General features: G+C 42.3%; 1 protein-coding gene across 2 annotated transcripts in view; it reads right to left on the minus strand.

Moving 5' to 3' along the window:
- The window catches only part of PITPNC1 (phosphatidylinositol transfer protein cytoplasmic 1), a 256,124-nt gene that overhangs the window by 66,872 nt on the left and 163,327 nt on the right, over window positions 1-25,925 (minus strand). For both annotated transcript variants that reach the window (XM_079725319.1, XM_079725320.1), the window contains exon 5: window positions 22,260-22,331. In XM_079725319.1, the coding sequence (XP_079581445.1) occupies window positions 22,260-22,331 (72 nt within the window). The remainder of the gene's footprint in view (window positions 1-22,259; window positions 22,332-25,925) is intronic.

A 25,925-nucleotide genomic window follows, 5' to 3' on the forward strand; every position in this document is an offset into this window, starting at 1 on the left:
TACTCCACATAATGGTCTGCATATTCCAAAGGTATTTATGACTGTCTCCTTAAAGGGCTAGAAACAAGATGAAAGATTTTCAGATGCAGCTCCATGAAGTTTTTATTTACTAAGTTTATGTACCAAAAGGCTGTAAAGCCTGATGGACTAGAAACAGGTTTTCAATAGGTATTAGTGGGGAAGTGTGATTTAAATTTGATTTAATAGCTTAGTATTGTTCAGACAGAATTACTATCCGTCTCAGAAGATCAAGTACAGAATTTGGTGGGCAACAGCTGACACGCTGCTTGGTTCAAATACAGAGTCTGTGTACAAGCAGAGGAGCAGATGGAAGCAATGCTTTCAGTGCATCAAAAGGAAAAAACTGCTTTGAAACCATGACCATTGGAAATCATTAACTTCTTTTCTGTAAGGTCAGCTATCATCATCCCCTTGCCTCACTTTTTTTTTTTTTTTTTTTTAAAGACTAAAATACTAGTGGAGACTTTTGTCCTTGGAGGTGTTTATCAGATAGATGACATCCAGGGATTTTAGAGAGAAATTCATTTTATAAAGATGAAGGCTCTGAATCTAAGAGTGGGAAGATTCAAGTGATCCTTTTTCGGACCTCTATCAAGTCCTTTGCATCATGAGGAAGCAGATCAGTGCCCTGGAAAAAGTTAAACAACCTTCCAGGCCTGGATGACTGAAGAGATTATTTATTCAATGACTCTTCTTCGACAGAATCCGGAACAGTGTTCACACTTCATATGCACACAATCTTCAGGGCTTAAGTTCACTATTCAGAAGTCTCAACATCCTGTACAGGAGTTCTCACGCTCAATTCACTGAACCCAAGACACTACCAGTTATACAACCAAAAAAGAAAAATGCTGCCACTGATCACTGCATGATGCCATCGACTAACATATGTTTCATTTTTAGGGTTGTTAAAGCTTGCAAAACAATGGCCACCTTGGACTTGATGAAATATGGGAACACCAATAACAATAACACGTTGAGTATGACTGGGTGGACCAAGCACTGTTCTGAGTGCTTTTCATGATTAACACATTTAATCTTCACAAGTACCTGATAAGTAGGGACTATTATTATATCCATTTACAGGGGCACAAAGAGGTGAATAACATGCTTAACTAGCTGCTAAGTGGCTGACCCAGGAATCAAACCAATTGGTCTGACTCCAGTGCCTGCAGCCTTCACCTCTTCACCATTCTGCCTCTATGCTGTTGATGACTACTTTGGAGCAGTAGGACAGGTGGCTTGTCACCTCTTGGGGTCAAGATGTGCCAATCAGGATCCCCTCCAGGTGACTGAGAGCCAAGGAAGGATGGGTTCTGAAACCAGAACTTCCAGGCAGGAGGCCAACAGGTTGCAGGTCCAGGGCTCTGGCCAGTGACCACTCCCCTCCTTCACCTTGGAAAAGTGAACTCAAAAGCTCCCAGAAACATGTGACTACCCAACTTATGTCTGAGGATGCCGCTTCCTGGATGGTAGAAAAGGAGTAGGGACTACAGGCTTTGGAAATGTGAGAACTTAGCACCTTCACTCCAAAAGAACTAACCTGATTAATTTCCCCACTTGCAGATCTTGTACTTGCCAAGGGTCTAACTCTGAAGTGGTTTCCACGAAGCATAACTGAAGTTAGAGAGAAGAAAAGAACAACTGTTATGGAGTATTTGACATGCATCCTCTCACTAAATCCTCCCAATCATCCTCTGAGGTGGGCATTGTTTTCCCCTTTTCACTGCTGGGGAAGTTCAGAACAATGAAGTCCCATTATCACTGAGCTCCAGAGCTCTGCTTTGGACCCTGTTTGGTTCAAGGCCGGTGAGTTCTCTGAATCTAGTACATTATCCTGTTAAATGGGCCTGGCCAGCTGCAAGCTTTTGGCAGGTTCCTAAAGTGTCCTCATTCAAATGGCTCCAAGACCCAAAGGCTGTCAGTCACCATCTGTTTTAAGCAATCCAGTCACTGAGCTACCAACAACTGGGCTCAACAAACATAAACACAAAGCTCTAGGTAAATAAACAGGAAAGCTGTGCCTTTTTTTTTTTTTAAGTGAAGTGCACTGTTTTCCCACAGTAATTAGGTCTCTTCTGAGGGGGAAAGAAAAAGCCAAATATTTGGGAAGCAACTGCAAAGTGACAGGAACTGAGGATGGATTACAGAAAATAGAAGAGGTTTGAGTCTCATGGAACAGAAGAGTTGGATGAATATTTTTTTCAAACCTCAGAAGACCAACATCCAAGGAACTATATTCAATATCCTATGATAGAGGTTGGTTCAAGATGGCGGAGTAAAAGGACGTGTGCTCACTCCCTCTTGCAAGAGCACTGGACTCACAACTAACTGCTGAATAATCATCAACAGGAAGACACTGGAACTCACCAAAAAAGATACCCCACATCCAAAGACAAAAGAGAAGCCACAATGAGATGGTAGGAGGGGTGCAATCACAATAAAGTCAAACCCCATAACTGCTGGGTGGGTGACTCACAAAGTGGAGAACACTTATACCACAGAAGTCCACCCACTGGAGTGAAGGTTCTGAGCCCCACATCAGGCTTCCCAACCTGGGGGTCTGGCAACGGGAGGAGGAATTCCTAGAGAATCAGATTTTGAAGGCTAGTGGGATTTGACTGTAGGACTTCGACAGGACTGGGAGAAACAGAGACTCCACTCTTGGAGGGCACACACAAAGTAGTGTGCACATCGGGACCCAGAAGAAGGAGCAGTGACCCCATAGAAGACTGAACCAGACCTACCTGCTAGTGTTGGAGGGTCTCCTGCAGAGGTGGGGGGGTGTCTGTGGCTCACTGTGGGGACAAGGACACTGGCAGCAGAAGTTCTGGGAAGTACTCCTTGGCTGAGCCCTCCTAGAGTCTGCCATTAGCCCCACCAAAGAGCTTGTAGGCACCAGTGCTGGGTTGCCTCAGGCCAAAAAACCAACAGGGAGGGAACCCAGCCCCACCCATCAGCAGACAAGCAGATTAAAGTGTTACTGAGCTCTGCCCACCAGAACAACACCCAGCTCTACCCACCACCAGTCCCTCCCATCAGGAAGCTTGCACAGGCCTCTTAGATTGCCTCATCCACCAGAGAGCAGACAGCAGAAGCATGAAGAATTACAATTCTACAGCCTGTGGAAGGAAAACCACATTCACAGAAAGATAGACAAAATGAAAACGCACAGAACTTTGTACCAGATGAAGGAACAAGAAAAAACCCCAGAAAGACAACTAAATGAAGTGGAGATAGGCAACCTTCCAGAAAAAGAATTCAGAATAATGATAGTGAAGATGATCCAGGACCTCGGAAAAAGAATGGAGGCAAAGATCGAGAAGATGCAAGAAATGTATAACAAAGACCTAGAAGAATTAAAGAACAAAGACCTAGAAGAATTAAAGAACAAAGACCTAGAAGAATTAAAGAACAAACAAACAGAGATGAACAATACGATAACTGAAAGAAAAATACATTAGAAGGAATCAATAGCGGAATAACTGAGGCAGAAGAACGGATAAGTGACCTGGAAGACAGAATGGTGGAATTCACTGCTGCGGAACAGAATAAAGAAAAAAAAAAGGAAAAGAAATGAAGACAGCCTAAGAGACTTCTGGGACAACATTAAACGCAACAACATTCGCATTACAGGGGTCCCAGAAGGAGAAGCGAGAGAGAAAGGACCAGAGAAAATATTTGAAGAGATTATAGTCAAAAACTTCCCTAATGTGGGAAAGGAAATAGCCACCCAAGTCCAGGAAGCACAGAGTTCCAGGTAGGATAAAACCAAGGAGAAACACGCCAAGACACATAGTAATCAAACTGACAAAAATTAAACACAAAGAAAAATTAGTGAAAGCAACAAGGGAAAAACAACAAATAACACACAAGGGAACTCCCATAAGGTTAACAGCTGATTTCTTGGCAGAAACTGTGTAAGCCAGAAGGGAGTGGCATGATATTTTTAAAGTGATGAAAGGGAAGAACCTACAACCAAGATTACTCTACCTGGCAAGGATCTCATTCAAATTCTACGGAGAAACCAAAAGCTTTACAGACAAGCGAAAGCTAAGAGAAGTCAGCACCACCAAACCAGCTCTACAACAAATGTTAAAGGAACTTCTCTAAGTGGGAAACACAAGAGAAGAAAAGGACCTACAAAAACAAACCCATAACAATTAAGAAAATGGGAATAGGAACATACGTATCGATAATTACCTTAAATGTGAATGGATTAAATGCTCCAACCAAAAGACACAGGCTCGCTGAATGGATACAAAAACAAGACCCATATATATGCTGTCTACAAGAGACCCACTTCAGACCTAGGGACACATACAGACTGAAAGTGAGGGGATGGAAAAAGATATTCCATGCAAATGTAAATCAAAAGAAAGCTGGATAGCAATACTCATATCAGATAAAATAGACTTTAAAATAAAGAACGTTACAAGAGACAAGGAAGGACACTACATAATGATCAAGGGATCAATCCAAGAAGAAGATATAACAATTATAAATATATATGCACCCAACATAGGAGCACCTCAATACATAAGGCGACTGCTAACAGCTATAAAAGAGGAAATTGACAGTAACACAATAATAGTGGGGGACTTTTAACACCTCACTTACACCAATGGACAGATCATCCAAACAAAATTAATAGGGAAACACAAGCTTTAAATGACACAGTAGACCAGAGAGATTTAATTGATATATATAGGACATTCCATCCAAAAACAGCAGATTACACTTTCTTCTCAAGTGCACACGGAACGTTCTCCAGGATAGATCACATCTTGGGTCACAAATCAAGCCTCGGTAAATTTAAGAAAATTGAAATCATATCAAGCATCTTTTCCGACCACAACCTTATGAGATTAGAAATCGATTACAGGGAAAAAGAAATGTAAAAAACACAAATACATGGAGGCTAAACAATACGTTACTAAATAACCAAGAGATCACTGAAGAAATCAAAGAGGAAATCAAAAAATACCTAGAGACAAACTACTATGAAAACATGACAATCCAAAACCTATGGGATGCAGAAAAGCACTTCTAAGAGGGAAGTTTATAGCACTACAAGCCTACCTCAAGAAACAAGAAAAATCTCAAATAAACAATCTAACCTTACACCTAAAGGAACTAGAGAAAGAAGAACAAACAAAACCCAAAGTTAGTACAAGGAAAGAAATCATAAAGGTCAAGAGCAGAAATAAATGAAATAGAAACAAAGAAAACAACAGCAAAGATCAATAAAACTAAAAGCTGGTTCTTTGAGAAGATAAACAAAATTGATAAACCTTTAGTCAGTCTCAGCAAGAAAAAGAGGGAGAGGACTCAAGTCAATAAAATTAGAAATGAAAAAGAAGTTACAACAGACACTGCAGAAATACAAAGCATCCTAAGAGACTACCACAAGCAACTTTATGCCAAAAAAAAAAGGACAACCTGGAAGAAATGGACAAATTCTTAGAAAGGTATAACCTTCCAAGACTGAACCAGGAAGAAATAGAAAATATGAACAGACCAATCACAAGTAAGGAAATTGAAACTGTGATTAAAAATCTTCCAACAAACAAAAGTCCAGGACCAGAAGGCTTCACAGGTGAATTCTATCAAACATTTAGAGAAGAGCTAACGCCCATCCTTCTCAAACTCTTCCAAAAAATTGCAGAGGAAGGAACACTCCCAAACTCATTCTATGAGGCCACCATCACCCTGGTACCAAAACCAAAGGTACTACAAAAAAAGAAAATTATAGACCAATATCACTGATAAATATAGATGCAAAAATCCTCAACAAAATACTAGCAAACAGCATCCAACAACACATTAAAAGGACCATACACCATGATCAAGTGGGATTTATCCCAGGAATGCAAGGATTCTTCAATATATGCAAATCAATCAATGTGATACACCATATTAACAAATTGAAGAATAAAAACCATACGATCATCTCAATAGATGCAGAAAAAGCTTTTGACAAAATTCAACACCCATTTATGATAAAAACTTTCCAGAAAGTGGGCATAGAGGGAACCTACCTCAACATAATAAAGGCCATATACAACAAACTCACAGCCAACATCATTCTCAATGGTGAAAAACTGAAAGCATTTCCTCTAAGATCAGGAACAAGACAAGGATGTCCACTCTTGCCACTATTATTCAACACAAGTTTTGGAAGTCCTAGCCATGGCAATCAGAGAAGAAAAAGAAATAAAAGGAATACAAACTGGAAAAAAAGAAGGAAAACTGTCACTGTTTGCAGATGACATGATACTATACATAGAGAATCCTAAAGATGCCACCAGAAAACTACTAGAGCTAATCAATGAATTTGGTAAGGTTGCAGGATACAAAATTAATGCACAGAAATCTCCTGCATTCCTACACACTAACAATGAAAGATCAGAAAGAGAAATTAAGGAAACAATCCCATTCACCACTGCAACAAAAAGAATAAAATACCTAGGAATAAACCTACCTAAGGAGGTAAAAGACCTGTACTCCGAAAACTATAAGACATATGAAAGAAATAAAAGGTGACACAAACAGATGGAGAGATATACCATGTTCTTGGATTGGAAGAATCACTATTGTGAAAACGACTACACTACCAAAGCAATCTACAGATTCAATGCAATCCCTATCAAATTACCAGTGGCATTTTTTACAGAACTAGAACAAAAAATCTTAAAATTTGTATGGAGACACAAAAAACCCCGAATAGCCAAAGCAGTCTTTTTTTTTAATTTTTTAAAATTTATTTTATTTATTTATTTTTGTCTGCATTAGGTCTTCGTTGCTGTGCGTGGGCTTTCTCTAGTTGCGGTGAGTGGGGGCTACTCTTCGTTGCGGTGCGCGGGCTTCTCATTGCACTGCCTTCTCTTGTTGCGGAGCAGAGGCTCTAGGTGCGCGGGCTTCACTAGGTGTGGCGTGTGGGCTCAGTAGTTGTGGCTCGCAGGCTCTAGAGTGCAGGCTCCATAGTTGTGGCGTACAGGCTTAGCTGCTCTGCGGCATGTCAGATCTTCCCAGACCAGGGCTCGAACCCATGTCCCCTGCATTGGCAGGCGGATTCTTAACCACTGAGCCACCAGGGAAGTCCCACCAAAGCAGTCTTTGGGAAGAAAAAGACTGAGGGACAAAAACGGAGCTGGAGGAATAAGACTCCCTGACTTCAGACTATACTACAAAGCTACAGTAATTAAGGCAATATGGTACTGGCGCAAAAACAGGAATATAGATCAATGGAAGAGGATAGAAAGCCCAGAGATAAACCCACGCACCTATGGTCAACTAATCTATGACAAAGGAGGCGAGGATACTCAATGGAGACAAGACAGCCCCTTCAATAAGTGGTGCTGGGAAAACTGGACAGCTACATGTAAAAGAATGAAATCAGAACACTCCCTAACACCATACACAAAAATAAACTCAAAATGGATTCAAAACCTAAATATAAGACCAGACACTATAAAACTCTTAGAGAAAAACACAGGAAGAACACTCTTTGACATAAATCACAGTAAGATCTTTTTTGATCCACCTCCTAGAGTAATGGAAATAAAAACAAAAATAAACAACTGGGACCTGATGAAACTTGAAAGCTTTTGCAAAGCAAAGGAAACTACAAAGAAGATGAAAAGACAACCCTCAGAATGGGAGAAAATATCTGCAAATGAATCGACGGACAAAGGATTAATCTCCAAAATATATAAACAGTTCATGCAGCTCAATATTAAAAAAACAAACAACCCAATCCAAAAATGGGCAGAAGACTTAAATAGACATTTCTCCAAAGAAGACATACAGATGGCCAAGAAGCACATGAAAAGCTGCTCAACATCACTAATTATTAGAGAAACGCAAATCAAAACTACAGTGAGGTATCACCTCGCACCAGTTAGAATGGGCATCATCAGAAAATCTAGAAACAACAAATGCTGGAGAGGGTGTGGAGAAAAGGGAACCCTCTTGCACTGTTGGTGGGAATGTAAATTGATATAGCCACTATGGATAACAGTATGGAGGTTCCTTAAAAAACTATAAATAGAATTACCATATGACCCAGAAATCCCACTACTGGGCATATATGCAGAGAAAACCATAATTCAAAAAGACACATGCACCCCAATGTTCATTGCAGCACTATTTACAATAGCCAGGTCATGGAAGCAACCTAAATGCCCATCGACAGACGAATGGATAAAGATGTGGTATATACATACACTGGAATATTACTCAGCCATAAGAAGAAACAAAATTGGGTCACTTATAGAGACGTGGATGGATCTAGAGACTGTCATACAGAGTGAGGTAAATCAGAAAAAGAAAAACAAATATCATATATTAACGCATATATATGGAACCCAGAAAAATGGCACAGATGAACTGATTTTCAGGGCAGAAATAGAGACATAGATGTAGAGAACAAACATATGGACACCAAAGGGGGAAAGCAGCGGGTGGGGTGGTGGTGGTGTGATGAATTGGGAGATTGGGATTGACATATATACACTAATATGTATAAAATAGATAACTATTTAATAAGAACCTGTTGTATAAAAAATAAATAAAATAAAATTCAAAAAATTTAAAAAAATGCTCTGATAAACCATAATGGAAAAGAATATGAAAAAGAATATATATGTGTATAACTGAATCACTTTGCTCTACAGCAGAAATTAACACAACATTGTAAATCAACTATACGTCAATAAATTTTTTTTTTAAAAAAGAGCAATAGCCAGAAGAATACCAAGGATCATATATTGAAGAGTCACTACTCACCGCTCAAAATGAAACCATGTAAATTTGATTCTTGCCATATTTGATTCTGATTCTGCCCCTCCTTTTCTTTCTTTCTTTATTCAAAGAAAGTTTCATATTTGAAGTTAAAATCCTTTTCCTTTCTATTCCAGGCTGACAGCTATCATAAATTTGCTGTGAATCTGGTCCATATTTTCATAAACTTTATATTTTGTACAATATGTAAATGTATCCATAAACAATATATTTTTTTAAATTAATTAATTAATTAATTTACATTCGGCTGTGTTGGGTCTTTGTTGCTGCAGGTGGGCTTTCTCTAGTTGTGACAAGCGGGGACTATTCTTCATTGCAGTGCGCAGGCTTCTCACTGCGGTGGTTTCTGTTGTTGCGGACCACAGGCCCTAGGTGGGTGGGCTTCAGTAGTTGTGGCTCACGGGCTCTAGAGCACAGGCTCAGCAGTTGTGGCACACGGGCTTAGCTGCACCACGGCATGTGGGATCGTCCCGGACCAGGGCTTGAACCCATGTCCCCTGCATTGGCAGGTGGATTCTTAACCACTGCGCCACCAGGGAAGTCCAAACAATATATTGGGTTTTTTTTATCGCTTTATTTATTTGTTTGTTTATTAACAACTTTATTGGAGTATAATTGCTTTACAATGGTGTGTTAGTTTCTGCTTTATAACAAAGTGAATCAGCTATACATATACATATATCCCCATATCTCTTCCCTCTTACGTTTCCCTCCCACCCTCTCTATCTCACCCCTCTAGGTGGTCACAAAGCACCGAGCTGATCTCCCTGTGCTATGTGGCTGCTTCCCACTAGCTATCTATTTTACATTTGGTAGTGTATATATGTCCATGCCACTCTCTCACTTCGTCCCAGCTTACCCTTCCCCCTCCCCGTGTCCTCAAGTCCATTCTCTATGTCCCAACAATATATTCTTTTTTTTTTTTGCGGTACGTGGTCCTCTCACTGTTGTGGCCTCTCCCGTTGTGGAGCACAGGCTCTGGACGCTCAGGCTCAGCAGCCATGGCTCACGGGCCCAGCCGCTCCGCGGCATGTGGGATCTTCCCGGACCGGGGCACGAACCCATGTCCCCTGCATCGGCAGGCGGACTCTCAACCACTGCGCCACCAGGGAAGCCCCCAACAATATATTCTTAAATGACTTCCCACACTCAAGTTTATAAATTCCTTTAGGAGTTTTTTTTTTTTTTAACATGGAGAGAGGTAGGGATCTAATATTTTACTTTTTCCATATGAAATGTCAATTGACCCAATGTCATTTCCTGAGAAATTTATCTTTCCAAGCTGCCTTAACTCCTATGTATCAAACTCTCATTATCAGCTTGGGTCTATTTCTATCTTTGTGCCAATACCTCACTTAACTATGGTTATGCTATCTGGTATGATGAATCTCCCTCCTTGTTCTTTATTCAAAAATTATACTGGCTGTTTTTGGACTTTTATTCCTCCATATGAATTTTACAGTCAATTTTATGACAATCCTGTTGGGGTTTTGATTGGAATTACATTTAATTTGGAGATTAATTTAGGAAATAATTTACTTCTTTATTGTATTTAGTCTTTCCATCCATGAACATGGAGTATTTATCATGTATTCAGGTCTCTGTTATGCCCTTCAACAAAATTTTGTCTATAAAAATTAGATTGCTCCTAGGTGGCTTAAGGCTGTGTTGGTATTAATGATGGTGTCTGCCTTCAGAGAGCTTTGAATGGGTTAGAGAGACAGTTAAATGAGCAATTACTATATAGGTTGATAAGGGCTGTACTTGGAGGGATGCAAATAGGGTAGTATACAAATATCTATGGTGGTACATATACTGGGCTCTAACCCTTAGGAGGGTTGTACACTTAGAAGCCTAGTGTGAATCATCTCCACCTGCCTTTTCAAAACTTCAAGACACAGCCCAGAGTGTGAAATTACAAGAGAGAGCCTAGGGTTTCTGCAATTCAAAAAATCTCCTCTTCGTAAACATCTTTTGCGTGAATAGAATCAGTGTTGATGCTGATAATATTTATGATTAGGCTAATTATTCTGCTGTTTCATTAATGAAATCAGGATATCACCAAAAAGAGAGAGAAGACTGAAAGCTTCTGTTTCGTGACTACAAAAGAAGAAAAACTCACTGTGTAACTTTAAGTTATTTGAAATCTCATTGCAACATGTGAATAGTTCCTGTATTTTTATAAGACTTTTTTTTTTCTTTGCGGTACGCGGGCCTCTCACTGTTGTGGCCTCTCCCGTTGCGGAGCACAGGCTCCGGACGCGCAGGCTCAGCGGCCATGGCTCACGGGCCCAGCCGCTCCGCGGCATGTGGGATCCTCCCGGACCGGAGCACGAACCCGTGTCCCCTGCATCGGCAGGCGGACTCTCAACCACTGCGCCACCAGGGAAGCCCAAGACTTTTTTAAAGAAGGAAAAACATACACATATAAATAACTTTTTTTGGCTGAACTATATGAGAGTAAGAGTGTGTTGCATGGTACTTCCTTCCTAAATACGTCAGCATGTATTTCTAAGAACAAGGACATTCTCCTATATATCTACAATATAATAATCACAGGCAAGAAATTTAATATTGACTCAAACTATACCACACTATTTTGTACTATATGGTCCAGATTCATTTCCCAATTGTCTTATAATATCTTTTCTGTGTCCTGCACAAGTCCACCCCTTTTGTTAATCCAGAATCTAATCAAGGATTAGGTGTTAAATTCACTTGTCAAATTACTTTAGACTCCTTTAATCTAGGGCAGTCCCCCAGGTTTTTGTTTTGTTTTGGTTTTTGGTCTTTGATGACACATTCTTTTTTGAGGATTTTTGGCTAGGTGCTTTGTGGAGTGTCCCTCAGTTTGGATTTGTCTGATTGCTTCCTCCTGATTGGATTCAGGTTAAAAATTTTTGGCAAGGATAATCCATATTATGATTTGTGACGTTGTGTCCTCAGTGTATCACAATGGGAGGTACATTATGTCATTCTGTCCTATTATTGGCAATGTAAAAAATTTGCTTACTTGATGGCATCCACTAGATTTCTCCACTGTTCGTAATTAATAAATAATCTCTGGGGTGATACTTTGAGGCAGTGTGAATTCCTGTTCCCAAATACTGTTTCACTCAATGGTTTTAGCATCCATTGGTGACTCGTGCTTGAATCAATTATTACTATGGTAGCTGTAAAAGGGTCACCTAGACCTTGACACTTGGTATTGCTTTTCTGGCTCTGCCCACTGGTTTCCTAACCATGGATTCAGTCTTGTCCCTTTGATGTTGTTGCTTTTGACCAGTTTGGTTAACTGTCTTCTTAACTCTTAGTACTAACTGGTCAGCACAGTCAGGTCTTTTTTAGATTTACCAGAGCACCAGTGAGCCAGGCCTACACAGAAAGCGAATACTACTTTGAGCTATATCTATTAATAATAATGATTACTACCAATAAGCTCTAGCTTCCCTGAAGGCAGAGATAACCTGCATCGTGATTCTCCTCAATTAGAGAGCTAGTCCTCATGCTGGATAGATGCACTTTTTTTTGTTTGTTTGTTTGTTTTTTTTTTGTTTTTTGCAGTACACGGGCCTCTCACTGTTATGGCCTCTCCCGTTGCGGAGCACAGGCTCCGGACACGCAGGCTCAGCGGCCATGGCTCACGGGCCCAGCCGCTCTGCGGCATGTGGGATCTTCCCGGACCGGGGCACGAACCCGTGTCCCCTGCATCGGCAGGCAGACTCTCAACCACTGCGCCACCAGGGAAGCCCTGGATAGATGCACTTTTTGCCCACATGTTTGTTTGTTTGTTTTTACATCTAGCTCTCAGATGGCAAACTGTACCACAAAGAGCAAAGGCAACATCTTAAGGAATGACATATAATCTGTTTTCCATTGTCCTCAAAATGATACTATTAGACACAGACTGACTAAGGACACTGACTTTCCACTTCATGTACCAAAATGGATAATAATCCTTCAAAACTGCAAATGGGGGTGTTTTGTGCAAACTTCTTTTCAGCATGTACTGATGACTTATTAGAGAAAATTGCAGATTTTGTAGGTGGCTGGTTATAATAATCTAAGGTTAAGTTGAAGACATCAGACATCATGTCTAAAAATAAAGCAAATGTTTTTTCCTTTTTATAATCCTCAATTAGAAGCCATTTAAGGAAAGGATAATCAGCTTGAGAGGCTTGTAAATATGGATTCTACAGTTCTCATGGGCTCCCCTGCTTTACAAATTAATTTTAGTACATTTTGAAATGTGTAAATAAATTATTTTACCCTACATCCATCCATACTGCCCTCTTGATTTTAACATCAATACAAATACTAATACTAATGAAATGAACTTCATGATGACTATTGCAATAACAAATCCTCAGTTAAATAGAGCTCTCCTTAGATGGTGAAATTCCCTCTTTGTCGGTTGGTAACTTTCAGTGGGAACTATTTGTGGTCAGGAGGAGAACTCTTTTGGCCATGCCTCCAAGGTAATGCAAATTGAGCCAAGTCAAAATATTGAAATGTTTCCTCAAATCATCCAAAGAAGACACCCATCCAGGGGAAGAAACTAGATTTCTCAGGTGGACCTATGTAGTTGACTAAACGAGATAATCTAATTCCCTAAAATCAAGCACAACTCAGTGACTGAAAATGACTTGGTCTTAACCAAGGAGAAAAGGAAATAGTCAGAAGCTGGATTGAAAGCCATGGGAAAGTCCTTCTCAGGGCCAGGGTGCTCTCCATCCGGGAGCAACCAGAACTTTCCTTTTTCTGTCACTCCTCTTCCTAAATAACCTCACTTATTTCTACCTCTGAATCATGACCTTACACCTCTCTCTGAACTCCAGATTCATATATCCAACTCCTTACCTACCATTTCCACTTGGAAGTCTCATTGGTATCTCAAACTGATTGTGTCCCTGCTGGGGCACTTGACTTCCTGCTTCTCCTGCACTGTTCCCTACCACCCACTCAGGGTCCAAAGACAAAGCTAGAAATCCTGAGGTCATCCTTATTTTGCCCCCATCTGATGCATCCACCCCCAAAGAAAGTCAGTCAGTCTTTATCCACTGCCGTCTCTCCAGCCCAAGCCACCATCATCTTTGGTCTGGATTCTTGCACTTGCTGCCAACTGGAATCCCTGCTTCTTTTTTTTTATTTTTTTATTTTTTTTTGCGGTATGTGGGCCTCTCACTGTTGTGGCCTCTCCCGTTGCGGAGCACAGGCTCCGGACGCACAGGCCCAGCGGCCATGGCTCACGGGCCTAGCCGCTCCGCGGCATGTGGGATCTTCCCAGACCGGGGCACGAACCTGTTTCCCCTGCATCTGCAGGCAGACTCTCAACCACTGCGCCACCAGGGAAGCCCTGGAATCCCTGCTTCTATTCCTGCCGTCCTCCCACCACCCCCCACAGAATGGCCAGAGCAAACGTTGAAAAACATAAATCACACACTGTAATATGGCATCCTAAACTGGATGCTGGAACAGAAAAAAGGACATTAGTGGGGAAACTGGTGAAACCTGAATCGAGTCTGTAGTTTTGAAAAATGATTCATGGTTATATAAGATGTTAACATTTAGGGGAAGCTGGGTAAAGGGTATATGAGAACTCTCTGCACCATCTTTGCAACATTAGTGTAAATTTAAGACAATTCCAAACTAAAAAATTTATTAAAAAAAAAAAACACCCTAAATATCATGTCTCTCCTTTGTTTAAAATCCTTGCATAATTTCCCACTGCGCTAAAATCCAACCTCTAGCTACGGCCTCATAGGTTTTACATGATCTGGCTTCTGTTACTTTCTCCATCTCATTTCCTACCAGTCTGCTCTCATTCCTATCGCTCTGGCTGCTGGTTTTCTGACAGTTCCTGGATTATGCCAGGCTGCATCAGGGGCTCGGGCCTTTGCCCTTCTTGTCCCTGTATTAGTGTGCTAGGGTTGCTATAACAAAATACCACAGATGGAGTGGCTTAAACAACGCAATTCTATTTTCTCAGAGTTCTGGAGGCTGGAAGTCCAAGATCAAGGTGTTGGCAGGTTTGGTTTCTTCTGAGACCTCTCTCCTCGGTCTAGTATGGCCAGCTTTCTGCTGTGTCCTCACATGGTCATCCTCATGTGGTCTTTCCTCTGTGCTTGCACATCCCCCGTTTTGTGTATCCAAGTTTCCTCTTCTTTGAAGGATTAACAGTCAGATGGGATTAGGGCCCACCCTAACGGCCTCCTTTTAACTTAATCACCTCTTTAAAAGCCTTATCTTCAAACACAGTTCTAGTCTCAGGTACTCCAACATGAATTCTGGGGGGACACAAACTCAGCTGACAACAGTCCCCTTGCCTGGACAACCCTTCAGAGGGTCGGCTCCTTCCCAGCCTCAGGTCTCACATGGATTTGTCACCTCTTCTGAGAGGCATTTCCTGACCACATGGCGTCTGGCTGAGCTCCCCTCCATCCTATTTATTGCCTTCTTAGCACTTCCTACAACTGGAATCCTTTGTTTGCTTGCGCTTCCCCCCATTCCATGAGTAGTGGAGACCTTGTCTGTCTTCTTGCTGTATCCTCACTGCCTCTTACAATGCCTGGCACGTAGCAGGTACTCAAAATTTGTTCACACGAAATAGTTAAATGACAATTCAGGCAAAAGCAGAGTCTCATTAGAAAATCACCTGTAACGTAGTTAATCCCAAGGTAGGACCATAACTGAAGCAATACCTCATATTTGTATAGCACTTTACAGTTTATGAAGTGCTTCCAGGTAAATTAACCTGGACAAATCCTCCACACTGTGATGCAAGCATTATTTATTCTATTTTCTTGATAAAGAAGCCAAGACTCCACTGCTTAAGTCATAGAGCTGGGGCTTCAATACATATCTTTTTGTTTCACAAAGAACAACTCTGTGCTTTTTCATTATGACATAGCTGAACTAGAAACTAAATAAATTCCCCAAACTTGGGGACTTCCCTGGTAACGCAGTGGTTAAGAATCCGCCTGCCAAGGCAGGGGACATGGGTTCGAGCCCTGGTCTGGGAGGATCCCACATGCCGCGGAGCAACTAAGCCCGTGCGCCACAACTACTGAAGCCCGTGCACCTAGAGCCCATGCTCCGCAACGAGAGAGGCCACCGCAATGAGAAGCCTGTGCACTGCAACGAAGAGGAGCCCCCACTCGCCGCAACTAGAGAAAGCCTGCATGCAGCAACAAAGACCCAACGCAGCCAAAAATAAATAAATAAAATAAATACATTTATATAAAAAAAAAATCCAAAAACTTCTTCTAGGCAATTTCCAAGGACAGCTCTGTGAAGGACAGAGCCTCATGCTTCCAGGAACTAAACTGGACATTCTTTCCATCTGATCAGAGAAGTTTCACTGCTGAGGAATAATGGCTAATGAGAAGAAATACAGTGCCCTCCGGCCCCTTTATTGTGTGTGTGGGGTGGTGGTGGTTATAAATATGCTTTTTGTAAACTGTTCTGTTTCCAAGGGTATGAAGAAGCGAAGAAATCTGGAGAACCTGATTTCGTAAGTATTCACTGTTGGTTTTAAATAGCACTTAATATTTCCTTTAAATCTGTAGTTCTCAGTCTTGATGGCTCTTAGGTTCCCCTGGGGGAGCTCTACAAATCCCAGTGACTGGACCCCAATCCCAGACAAATGAAATCAGAATCCTGGGGAGTGGGACGGTGGCATCAGCGAGTCTAAAGCTTCCCACGTCACTTTAATATGCAGCCACGATTGAGAATCATTGGTCTAGATCCTCAGATGGGGTGGGGATGGCATATCCTACGCCCTCCAAAAAGAACATATCAGGTTTGACTGGAGGGTAGACTCTAAAAGTCCACACACTTTTATGTGGAATCTAGAAAAATGGTACAGATGAACTTATTGACAAAGCAGAAATAGAGTCACAGATGTAGAGAACAAACTTACGGTTACCAAGGGGGGAAGGGGGAGGTGGGACAAATTGGGAGATTGGGATTGACATATATACACTACTAAGTATAAGACAGATAACTAATGAGAACCTACTGTTTAGCACAGGGAACCCTACTCAATGATCTGTGGTGATCTAAATGGGAAGGAAATCCAAAAAAGAGCAGATATGTGTCTGCGTATAACTGAATCACTTTGCTGTACAGCAAGAAACGAATACAACATTGTAAAGCAACTATACTCCAATAAAAATTAAAAAAAAAGAATAACCATAAGAGCTTGTTAAATATGTTCACTCCCGATTACTCTGCAGATTACTTATTAATTTCAAAGGAAAAATGTACCTTTGCAATGAAGAGTTCTAGGAGACACCACCTTAAATAAGTGATCAAATTTAGCATCACCAATAACAGGGCAATGGCATATGAACCTCCTGATGTGACGCGATGGGAAGTAAACAACATTACTTCTGTAGTATTCTTGCCAAAGATGTTTATTATGAATCTAATCGCGAGGAAACAATCAGACAAATCCAGATTGTAAACAAGACCACTGACCTGGACTCTTCAAAAATATCATTGTCATTAAGAAAAAAAAGCCAAAGGTACTATTCTAGAATCTAGATTAAAAGAGACTAAAAAGAAGAGATAATCAAATGAAATCCATGATTCTTGATTGAATCCTGTATCAACACAAATAGCTAGGATGTTTTGAAGATAATTTGAGAAATTTTGATATGGACTCATATTGAATAATATTATTCCATCAATATAACATTTCTTGGATGTGATATGGTATTATTATTATGCAAGAGAACGAGAGAACGCTTTTGCTCATAGGAGATACATGCTGAAGTATTTAGGTGCAAAGTGGCATGATACCTGCAATTTAATTTCAAATGTTGTAACTAAATGCATACATGTTTTTACCAAAAAAAAAAAAAAAAGTCCACACACTTCCAATTGGAGAATTCTGTGTTCCTAGAGGGATAGTGTCAGAAGCACTGCCCTAGACCAGTCTGCACCCTGGACCAATTAAATCAGAATCCCGGGGTGGGTGGAACCCAAGCAGGAGCCATTGTTAAAGCTTCTCAGATGAGTCCAACGTGCAGCCAAGGCTGAGAAGCACTGCTTTTAAGTGGTACCTGCTTTGTTTGGAAGAGGAAGTGGACGTAAGGCTGCCCCCCATTAACCACAATGAACGACAGTAACCTGGCAGCAGCCAACACTCGAATGATAAGCACTGACTCTCCCAGATCTAGATTTATGGCCTTGGACAAACAACAGAGCCTTACTTTGGCATGGTGCCATCCTCCTCAGCACTAATTAAGGCCTAAATAATTCTCATCAGTATGTGCATAAAACAAATGGACCTCAATTTGAGACAACTTCCCCATTGTGTCCTGGTTAATGTAATCACAGTTTACAGGTTTTCTCAATCATAAATACACTAGTTTTATTTTAACAAGGAGGAGAAGATATTTAAATCCAGATATCCCAATTTTTATATTTTTACACTAGATATTGGGTCATGTAAAAAGATGACTTAGGTGGTAATTGATAATAGGATAACAGCATGTACTCTATTCGATCAGTAATCAATATGATTATCACTAGCGTCTTTCAATTTAATTACTGCTTCTTATCGTCACCCATTTCATTAAAGTTTTGGCAGGTAGGGAAGGAAATAGGGTGCAGATAGCAGTATGAAGGATGGTAGCTGAGTGATAAGACTATATACCCAGAAAATGCCAAGAAATGGCCTGAGTTTATTAAATAATTTGGCAAAGCAGTGAGACAAGAGAAACATCCACCACTGCACTGCTTTCTTTAGCAATTCTGCCTCCCATCAGAAACCCCATACTCATCCCTGGACAGAAAAAGAGCATGCCAGCACACACCATCTGCTTAAGGTCCCAGTTTTGAACCCCTGGACAAAGATATCTTCTAATGAAGTATTATTACATAAATATATATTTCTCAAGTTCTGATTTGGAAACATTAACAAGTGTGAATGAAAACCAATGGAGTCTTCCTTTTCTGCCTCCAGGGACCAAGCTTGAACCAGCTGGGTAACCAACAGCTGCTGCTGAATATGGAAATTAGAGGAAGAGGAATTGGCAAAGAAGAAGTCTAATCAAGCTGGGGCTGGCCTGTCTGGTCCAATAGCTCAGAAGCAAGACCTGGGGATTTATGGATCAGAGCCAGGCAGAGGCTGGGCAAAAACATTTAGGGCCTCTTCAGTGAACTCGGACTTGGGCAAGTTGGGTGCCATGACAGAGAGATAAGGAGCTGCCCGCCCGGACAGTCTCAGAGCCAGCAAGTTGTGGAGGAGGAGACAACACAGGGTACAATAGCTGGCATTTCTCCCAGAGGAAGCAAATTGTGTTGACATGGACTGCCCACAAGTGCCCTGGGGTTCAGTGCTTCTCTTGCAGGCCAGCCTAAGTCTCAGAGAGAACTGGCCTTTGGCGTGCGTAGAGGGTGCTGACTCTAAGCATGGATCCTGACTTTAGGGTGACTAACCTGGTATTTTAAATTCCTAAGAGAGTAGTGACAAAGCTAAATTCCTAGGAGAGTAGTGAAAAGACCTTAGCACTTGCCAAAAAAAGGGATACAAGACAGTAAATGATAACCATGTGATTTTTTTTTTTTTAGATTAGACCTGAGCTGAGGATAAACCAGAAGATTACACTGGTCTTATCAACCTATAAGGATCAAGGCGAGGCCACACATCCATTCCATACCTTTACAAATGGAGCGGGTTTTAACTATTCATGAAGACAGGACAGAGCGATAGAGAAAAAGAGAAAGCAAGGCAATTTGTCTAGAAAGATTAAAAGATGTTTTAACCCCCTTTGCCTCCCCCGCACCCCATATTTTTTAGATTGTGCCAGGAAAAGCAATTCAGGCACGACTGATCTCTATCACCCTTTTCCTGATGGTCTACAGCTACATCAAAATGGTCAAGCTCACTTCAAGATCCAGTGACTGTCAACTGTTCAAAGAAGTACATTTAAGTAGGGAATGCAGCGCAGCCATTAAAAATTACTGGGAAGGATACTTCATGACATGGTAAAAACAGGATGTTGTATGAGTCAATTTTAGGGAAATTGGTTGAAAAGTAAATTCATTAGTACTTTGCAGGATGAACCAAAATGCTAACAGCAGTTATCTCTGAAGTATGGGATTACTACTGGTTTTGTTTTTTTTGTGTGTGTTTTCCAAGTTTTAAGAACCATGTTAATTTTCCAAGCAGAAAAAAAGGGTTCAAGGTACACTGTGCAACACTATTTTAGACAATGAGCCTTTGACGCAGTTGGCCAGCAAAGTACCTCTGATTTCAGGCTGCTGACAAGGACACGGGACTAAAGGCCTCTGTTAGGTCACCCACCACCAGGGTACGCTAACCATTGAGGATCCTGAACTTACTTGGGGAAGAGTACCCTTGCAGGTTGCATTTTTCTCTCCTCTGAAAAGTTTCAGGAACTCTGGAGAAGGCATTCAGCTGGGATGGATCTATCAAGGGGTCAAATTTGGAGATGTGGTGCATGCCGTTCTGATCTGAGTCTCTCTGACCGGGGGTTAGCAAACTTTTTTTCTGTAAAGGGCCATGTAGTAAATATTCTGGCTTTGCAGACCACATGAGCTCTGTTGTAAGTACTCATTCTGCTGGTGTAGTAGCATGAAAGTAGCTTAGATATCCACAGATGAATGAATGTAGCTGTGTTCCAAAATAACTTTATTTACAAATAAAGTAGTTTGTCGACCCCTGATAATCTTCAGGTTTCCTAACTTAGTTCAAGAAGCTGAAGTGACCAGGCACAAGCCACGGCAGTCCCTGTAGATAGATGGGTCATTATGGAATGTCACTCCTCAAGCACTTTCCATTCCAAGGGTTGACTAGTGGTGACTCTTCACACCGAAGGAAGGGACGCCCATTAACGTGCTTATGTTTTTAGTCATTTAATATGTTGGTTCCCCTCCAAACTAAACCGTGAGTCCCTGGAGTTTGAGAAACAGGTCTGAATTTTTAACACCATCCATGCAGCTCACACAGTGACATCTAAATAGAAAGTGCTGGATGTGCTCTTGTTGAATACTGAGTGAATGAACCAGTGTTCTCCCTCACCACGCTGGTGTGAAATGTAGTTCTTGGGTGACTCCTCTTGGGAACCACTCAAGCTCTGTCCAGGCAGACTCCACCTTGAATGGGACACCCTGAGTTCTGCACAAACACACCCATACCTTCTAGAAGAATTTGTTCTTGTCAAGGGCAGGAAATTTCTAGGAGATGTTTCTAGAAGATGTCAACATGAAGAAACAGAGTCAGCCTGGCCAAAGCTGTCCCTTCTAGAGAGTTTCTTAGTTTATCTCAGTGACTGTTTTCACATAAAAAGGTTTTCAAATTGACAACGTTTATGACCTTAGATGGTTCTTCCGGGCACTTAGGTATCTCCATGACCTCCTGCATTTTTTTTTTTTTTTTTTTTTGTGATACGCGGGCCTCTCACCGTTGTGGCCTCTCCCGTTGCGGAGCACAGGCTCCGGATGCGCAGGCCCAGCGGCCGTGGCCCACGGGCCCAGCCGCTCCGTGGCATGTGGGATACTCCCGGACCGGGGCACAAACCCGCGTCCCCCGCATTGGCAGGCGGACTCTCAACCACTGAGCCACCAGGGAAGCCCCCTGCATCTTGTTTTGCATCTCCTTGGCTCAATGACGGCACCAAAGGGGTCACCTTGTCAGAACTCTCTTACTCATTTTGACACAGCCTCAATTTTCATCTTTCTCCACAAATGCAAAATATGAAAATGAAGTAGAAATTAATAAGTGAAGCCCTGCAGCTTCTAGATACAGGTTCTTCCCTCAATGCGTCCTGATGGAACCCAAAACCCAATGTCAGGGTGAGGTTCTTGTAGGTCAAACCATCCACTCCCAAGGGGATGGGGATTTAGAAATATATCGCCCCGACAGAAAGAGGTGGGGCAAAAGCCAGGTCAGAAGTGAATTTTAAGCAATACTAATAAACAAAGTTCTTGGCTAAAATTTAGCGAGAGTCAGAATGCCTCACGAGGTAAACATCTGCTAGAGGGTTACGCTGATTTTTAAGGTGGGATTCGTGTGCGTGTGTGTGTGAACATACGCACAGCCCAGAAAATATGTGTATATGTGTATGTGTGCACACATACACCTGATTGCATTCATTCTTCTAAGCAAATGTCATGGAGAAGATTTGTGTTCAATCCAATGATCTAGAGTTCCAAGGTCCCCATCAACCTTCTTGATCCCCAGTGACAATCACTCCAGATGACAGAGATTTCTGCGCAGAGGCCATGGAAAGTACAGAATGATGAGAAGAAAAGCCAGAGCTTCTCTGAGGTCCCAGGCACAGATCGTGCTGCTGGCCCTGGCCACACAGGAGCTGTGAGGGGCTCTCAGAGTCCGTGAGGGGAGAGCGCGGTATGGATTGGGGCGGGGCATGGGGTGGGGTAGCAAGGGGGCTACTCACGCTGTTGTTGCTTCCTTTGTTGTCCTCATACTTGGTTTCTATATGAATGGAGAATTTTGGCAGAAAGGAACACTATGGAAAAAAAGAAAAGTTTCATCAACATACCGTTTTTTCTCTCTTCACATCTTCAGTTTAGCCTCTGGCTGCTCTCCTGACCATTTGGTTGCGGGCACTGTCCACGATCAGAAACGTTAAGATACTAGGTCCATGTCCGTATGCAAGGAAAGCCACCTTTTTGGCAACGTGAACACGATTTCATCCAGGAGTCAGGCCAGAGGGAATAACTAAGCAATCGGCAAGTCGCCGAAGAGGACATTTCGAAAAAGAATATGCCTTATGAGTCCGACCACAGGCTTTAGAAGAGCAACCCCCTGGAACAGAGACAATTCCAGTTCCAGGGTGCTTCACTTCAGGGAGTAGCTGCCACTGCTGGATGCCTGGGAACCAGCCTTAACCATGATGTACATATTCATATAAAGCTAGAGGCGGTAGCGTAGAGCTTTAAGATTATAAGTTACTTAGGCCTACCCAGATGACCCAGGATAATCTTTCCAAGGTAAAGTCAGTTAATTAGCAACCTTCATTCCATGTGCAATCTTAATTCAGGTTCCAGCAATTTGAACATATACATCTTTAGGGAGCCATTATTCTGCCTAACACAGGGTGGAATGTGTGTGAGTTTGTTTTCTGTCTTTTTACTCTTGAATAAAATATCTAGAATTTGGTGTAAAAAAATAAAGATTATAAATTACTGAAGTCAGACAGACCTGGTTTTAGTTTTGGATTTATCACTTGATAGCCATGTGACTTTGGACAAGTCATTGAACTTGTCTGAACCCCAGCAATATTGAAACAGGTAAAATGATTACTTAACAGTGACATTGTGAGGGTTAAATAAAATCATGTGCATAAAACGTAACAGTGCTGGGCATCAAGCCAACTTTGCACAGAGGGCAGCAAATCAGTATGAGGCTGCAGCTGAACTTGTAAAAGGCGGCCTCTCTTTTTGTCAGCACAGGGGACAAAAACCCCAAATGCACACCATCCTGGCGTCCCCGTCTCCTTGAGCCCATTCTATGTATTCAGTAGACTATAAGGGTTAGCGTAGCTTGAGAAGAGGATTTTGATGGATGTCGATGTAGCCTTCCTCCTGCTGGCACTGAGCAGGGCATTCACCTTCTCTACCACCAGAGATGGGATTGAAGACTACTGGCTAAAACGACCTAGCAACTCCACTGGGAGCTGCTGGTGTTGGAGGAGTGAGGCTTGGGCCAATACGCTCACAGTCCAAGAAGTTGGCTCCTTTATTTATTTATCCAACGTACATAGAGCACATATTCTATACCTGGCACTGGTCTAAGAGCTTCCAAGTTCTAATTCCTTTATTCCTTGTCACCATCCTATGAAGTAGGAACTATTATCATCAGCCCTGTGTTAAAGATGAGGAAACGGAGGCACAGAGAGGTTAAGTAAATGGCCCCTGATCACATAGGTAGTGAGTAGTAGAGTTGGGATTGAAAGTCTGGTGGCCTGGTCCCCGAGTCCATGCGCTTGATGGCTACCCCACTGGTTCTCAGCATGGGATCTCTGAACCTGTAGCAGCAGCACCCTGGAACTTCTCAGAAAGGCAAATTCTTGGGGCCAACGTCAGACCCAGTGAATCAGAAACTCTGGGGATGGAGCCCAGGCATCTGTGTTTAACAAGCCCTCCAGGGATGCTGATGCAGGCTTAAGTTGGAAAACCACCTCACTATACCACGCACGGGAAGGAAAGAGAGAGAATGCATTATCTAAAACCCCGAGGTCCACAACATGCACCCTCGCCCCACATGGTCACCCCATCGTGACCGTGATCCCCTTTCAGCCCAGCTGAGACCCCCCCAAATGGCATCTGTGCAAGAAGGCAGAGGCCTTCGATGTGCCACTGATAATTCTTCTGACATCACATGCCTGTGTGCATTCGGTGTTCATCTGTCTTAATCTGAGTGAAACAAGCAAGCTGAACGTGACTAAGGAAACATGGAAACAATCAATCCCAGTAATTGCCTTTATGGAGAATGAAGCCCTGCGATCATTCATTAACACTTTCTTTGCTGTCTCCTCTCAAACCTCTCAGTGCACAACTGCTGCCCTCACACCCAGACCCAGGGAGTTCTCCAAGGAGGGGCCTCCCATAGTGAATCGAGATGGAGCGGCTCAGAGCCCCATGGTAGAGCTCTCAATCAACACGTGAACTTGAGGACACACACCTGCAGAGACCCTTTTAAAAATAACAAGCTTCAGGTGAACCGATTTGTCCTTTTTAACCCATAATTCATGAGGCTAAATCCAACGTGTGCACAGTACAAGGTGGCGAGAGAACAGAGCTGTCCAGGGTGGGGAGGTGGGTCTGGGTGCGTCAGAGTGGAACCCCGCAAGGAGTTTTTATCGGTTGAATCTCTAAACCACTTAACTAAGGTCAAACAAATGAATTTTAGCATTTGGGTATTAAACCCAAATACAAAATGCAAAACTCTTATGCAAGTTAACAGATGTTGTTATTTTTGAGTCAAGGACTTAGGTTATTTTCATGTCAGAATGGCAACCCTGCCAGAGGCTAGAAGTGCACCTGGTTTCCACAAGGCAGTGGGCAGACCGGGGTCAGCCAGGCCAGCTCCAGGTTGGTCAGTGCTGTCTCCTTCAGCAGTGGTTTGGGACTGATAATCCCCTCGGGATAGCTGATGGCTGGTTCTTGGAGCCTTGGAGCGTGTGCTGTCTCATGTTAAAATCAGAAGTATCTCTGGCTCGGGGCACTTTTAGTGCTATCACTAAAATCTTTCTGGCCAGAATCTTTTTATCCATCTTGAGATAAACTCCTGCTTACCCCAAGCAGGTTAGCTTCCCTAGAAATCCAGCCCTCTAATCCTAGTCGAGTCTGAACTGTTAAGCAAGGCTTTTTTCCTTTCTCCCTGGCTGGCTCCCTACTGCATCTCACCACCGAGGTTATCTTAAACCCTCTTCCCTTCTCAAGACCCCGCACCTGGTTTCACTCTTCCTCCCTCGCAGTTGATAATTTTGATTCATAGTTTAATGAAGACACAGACCACGTGACAGAAACACCTACAACTTCCTTCTCTTCCATTGTTGCAAATCTTCTGCTTATTCCTTTATTTTTTTTAAAATTTATTTATTTAATTTATTTTATTTTTGGCTGTGTTGGGTCTTCGTTGCTGCACGCGGGCTTTCTCTAGTTGTGGCGAACGGGTGCTACTCTGTTGCGGTGCATGAGCTTCTCAGTGTGGTGGCTTCTCTTGTTGCGGAGCATAGGCTCTACGCACGCGGGCTCAGTAGTTGTGACTTGCGGGCTCTAGAGCGCAAGCTCAGTAGTTGTGGTGTACGGGCTTAGTTGCTCCGTGGCATGTGGGATCTTCCCAGACCAGGGCTCGAACCCATGTCCCCTGCACTGGCAGGCGGATTCTTAACCACTGCACCACCAGTGAAGTCCTGCTTATTCCTTTATGATGCTTCTTATTCTTCATGAATCAGAGAAAGATGCTGCCCTCTTTATCCCAATGGAAAAATAATATAATGATCAGAACTGAGACATAGGAGTCATCAGACCTGAGATGTATCAACTTGGGCAAATTATTTTCCCATCCCCAGCCTGTTTCCTCATTTACAGAATGG

The sequence above is a fragment of the Hyperoodon ampullatus genome, assembly GCF_949752795.1.
Source record: "Hyperoodon ampullatus genome assembly, chromosome: 19".
Taxonomy (NCBI): Eukaryota; Metazoa; Chordata; class Mammalia; order Artiodactyla; family Ziphiidae; genus Hyperoodon; species Hyperoodon ampullatus.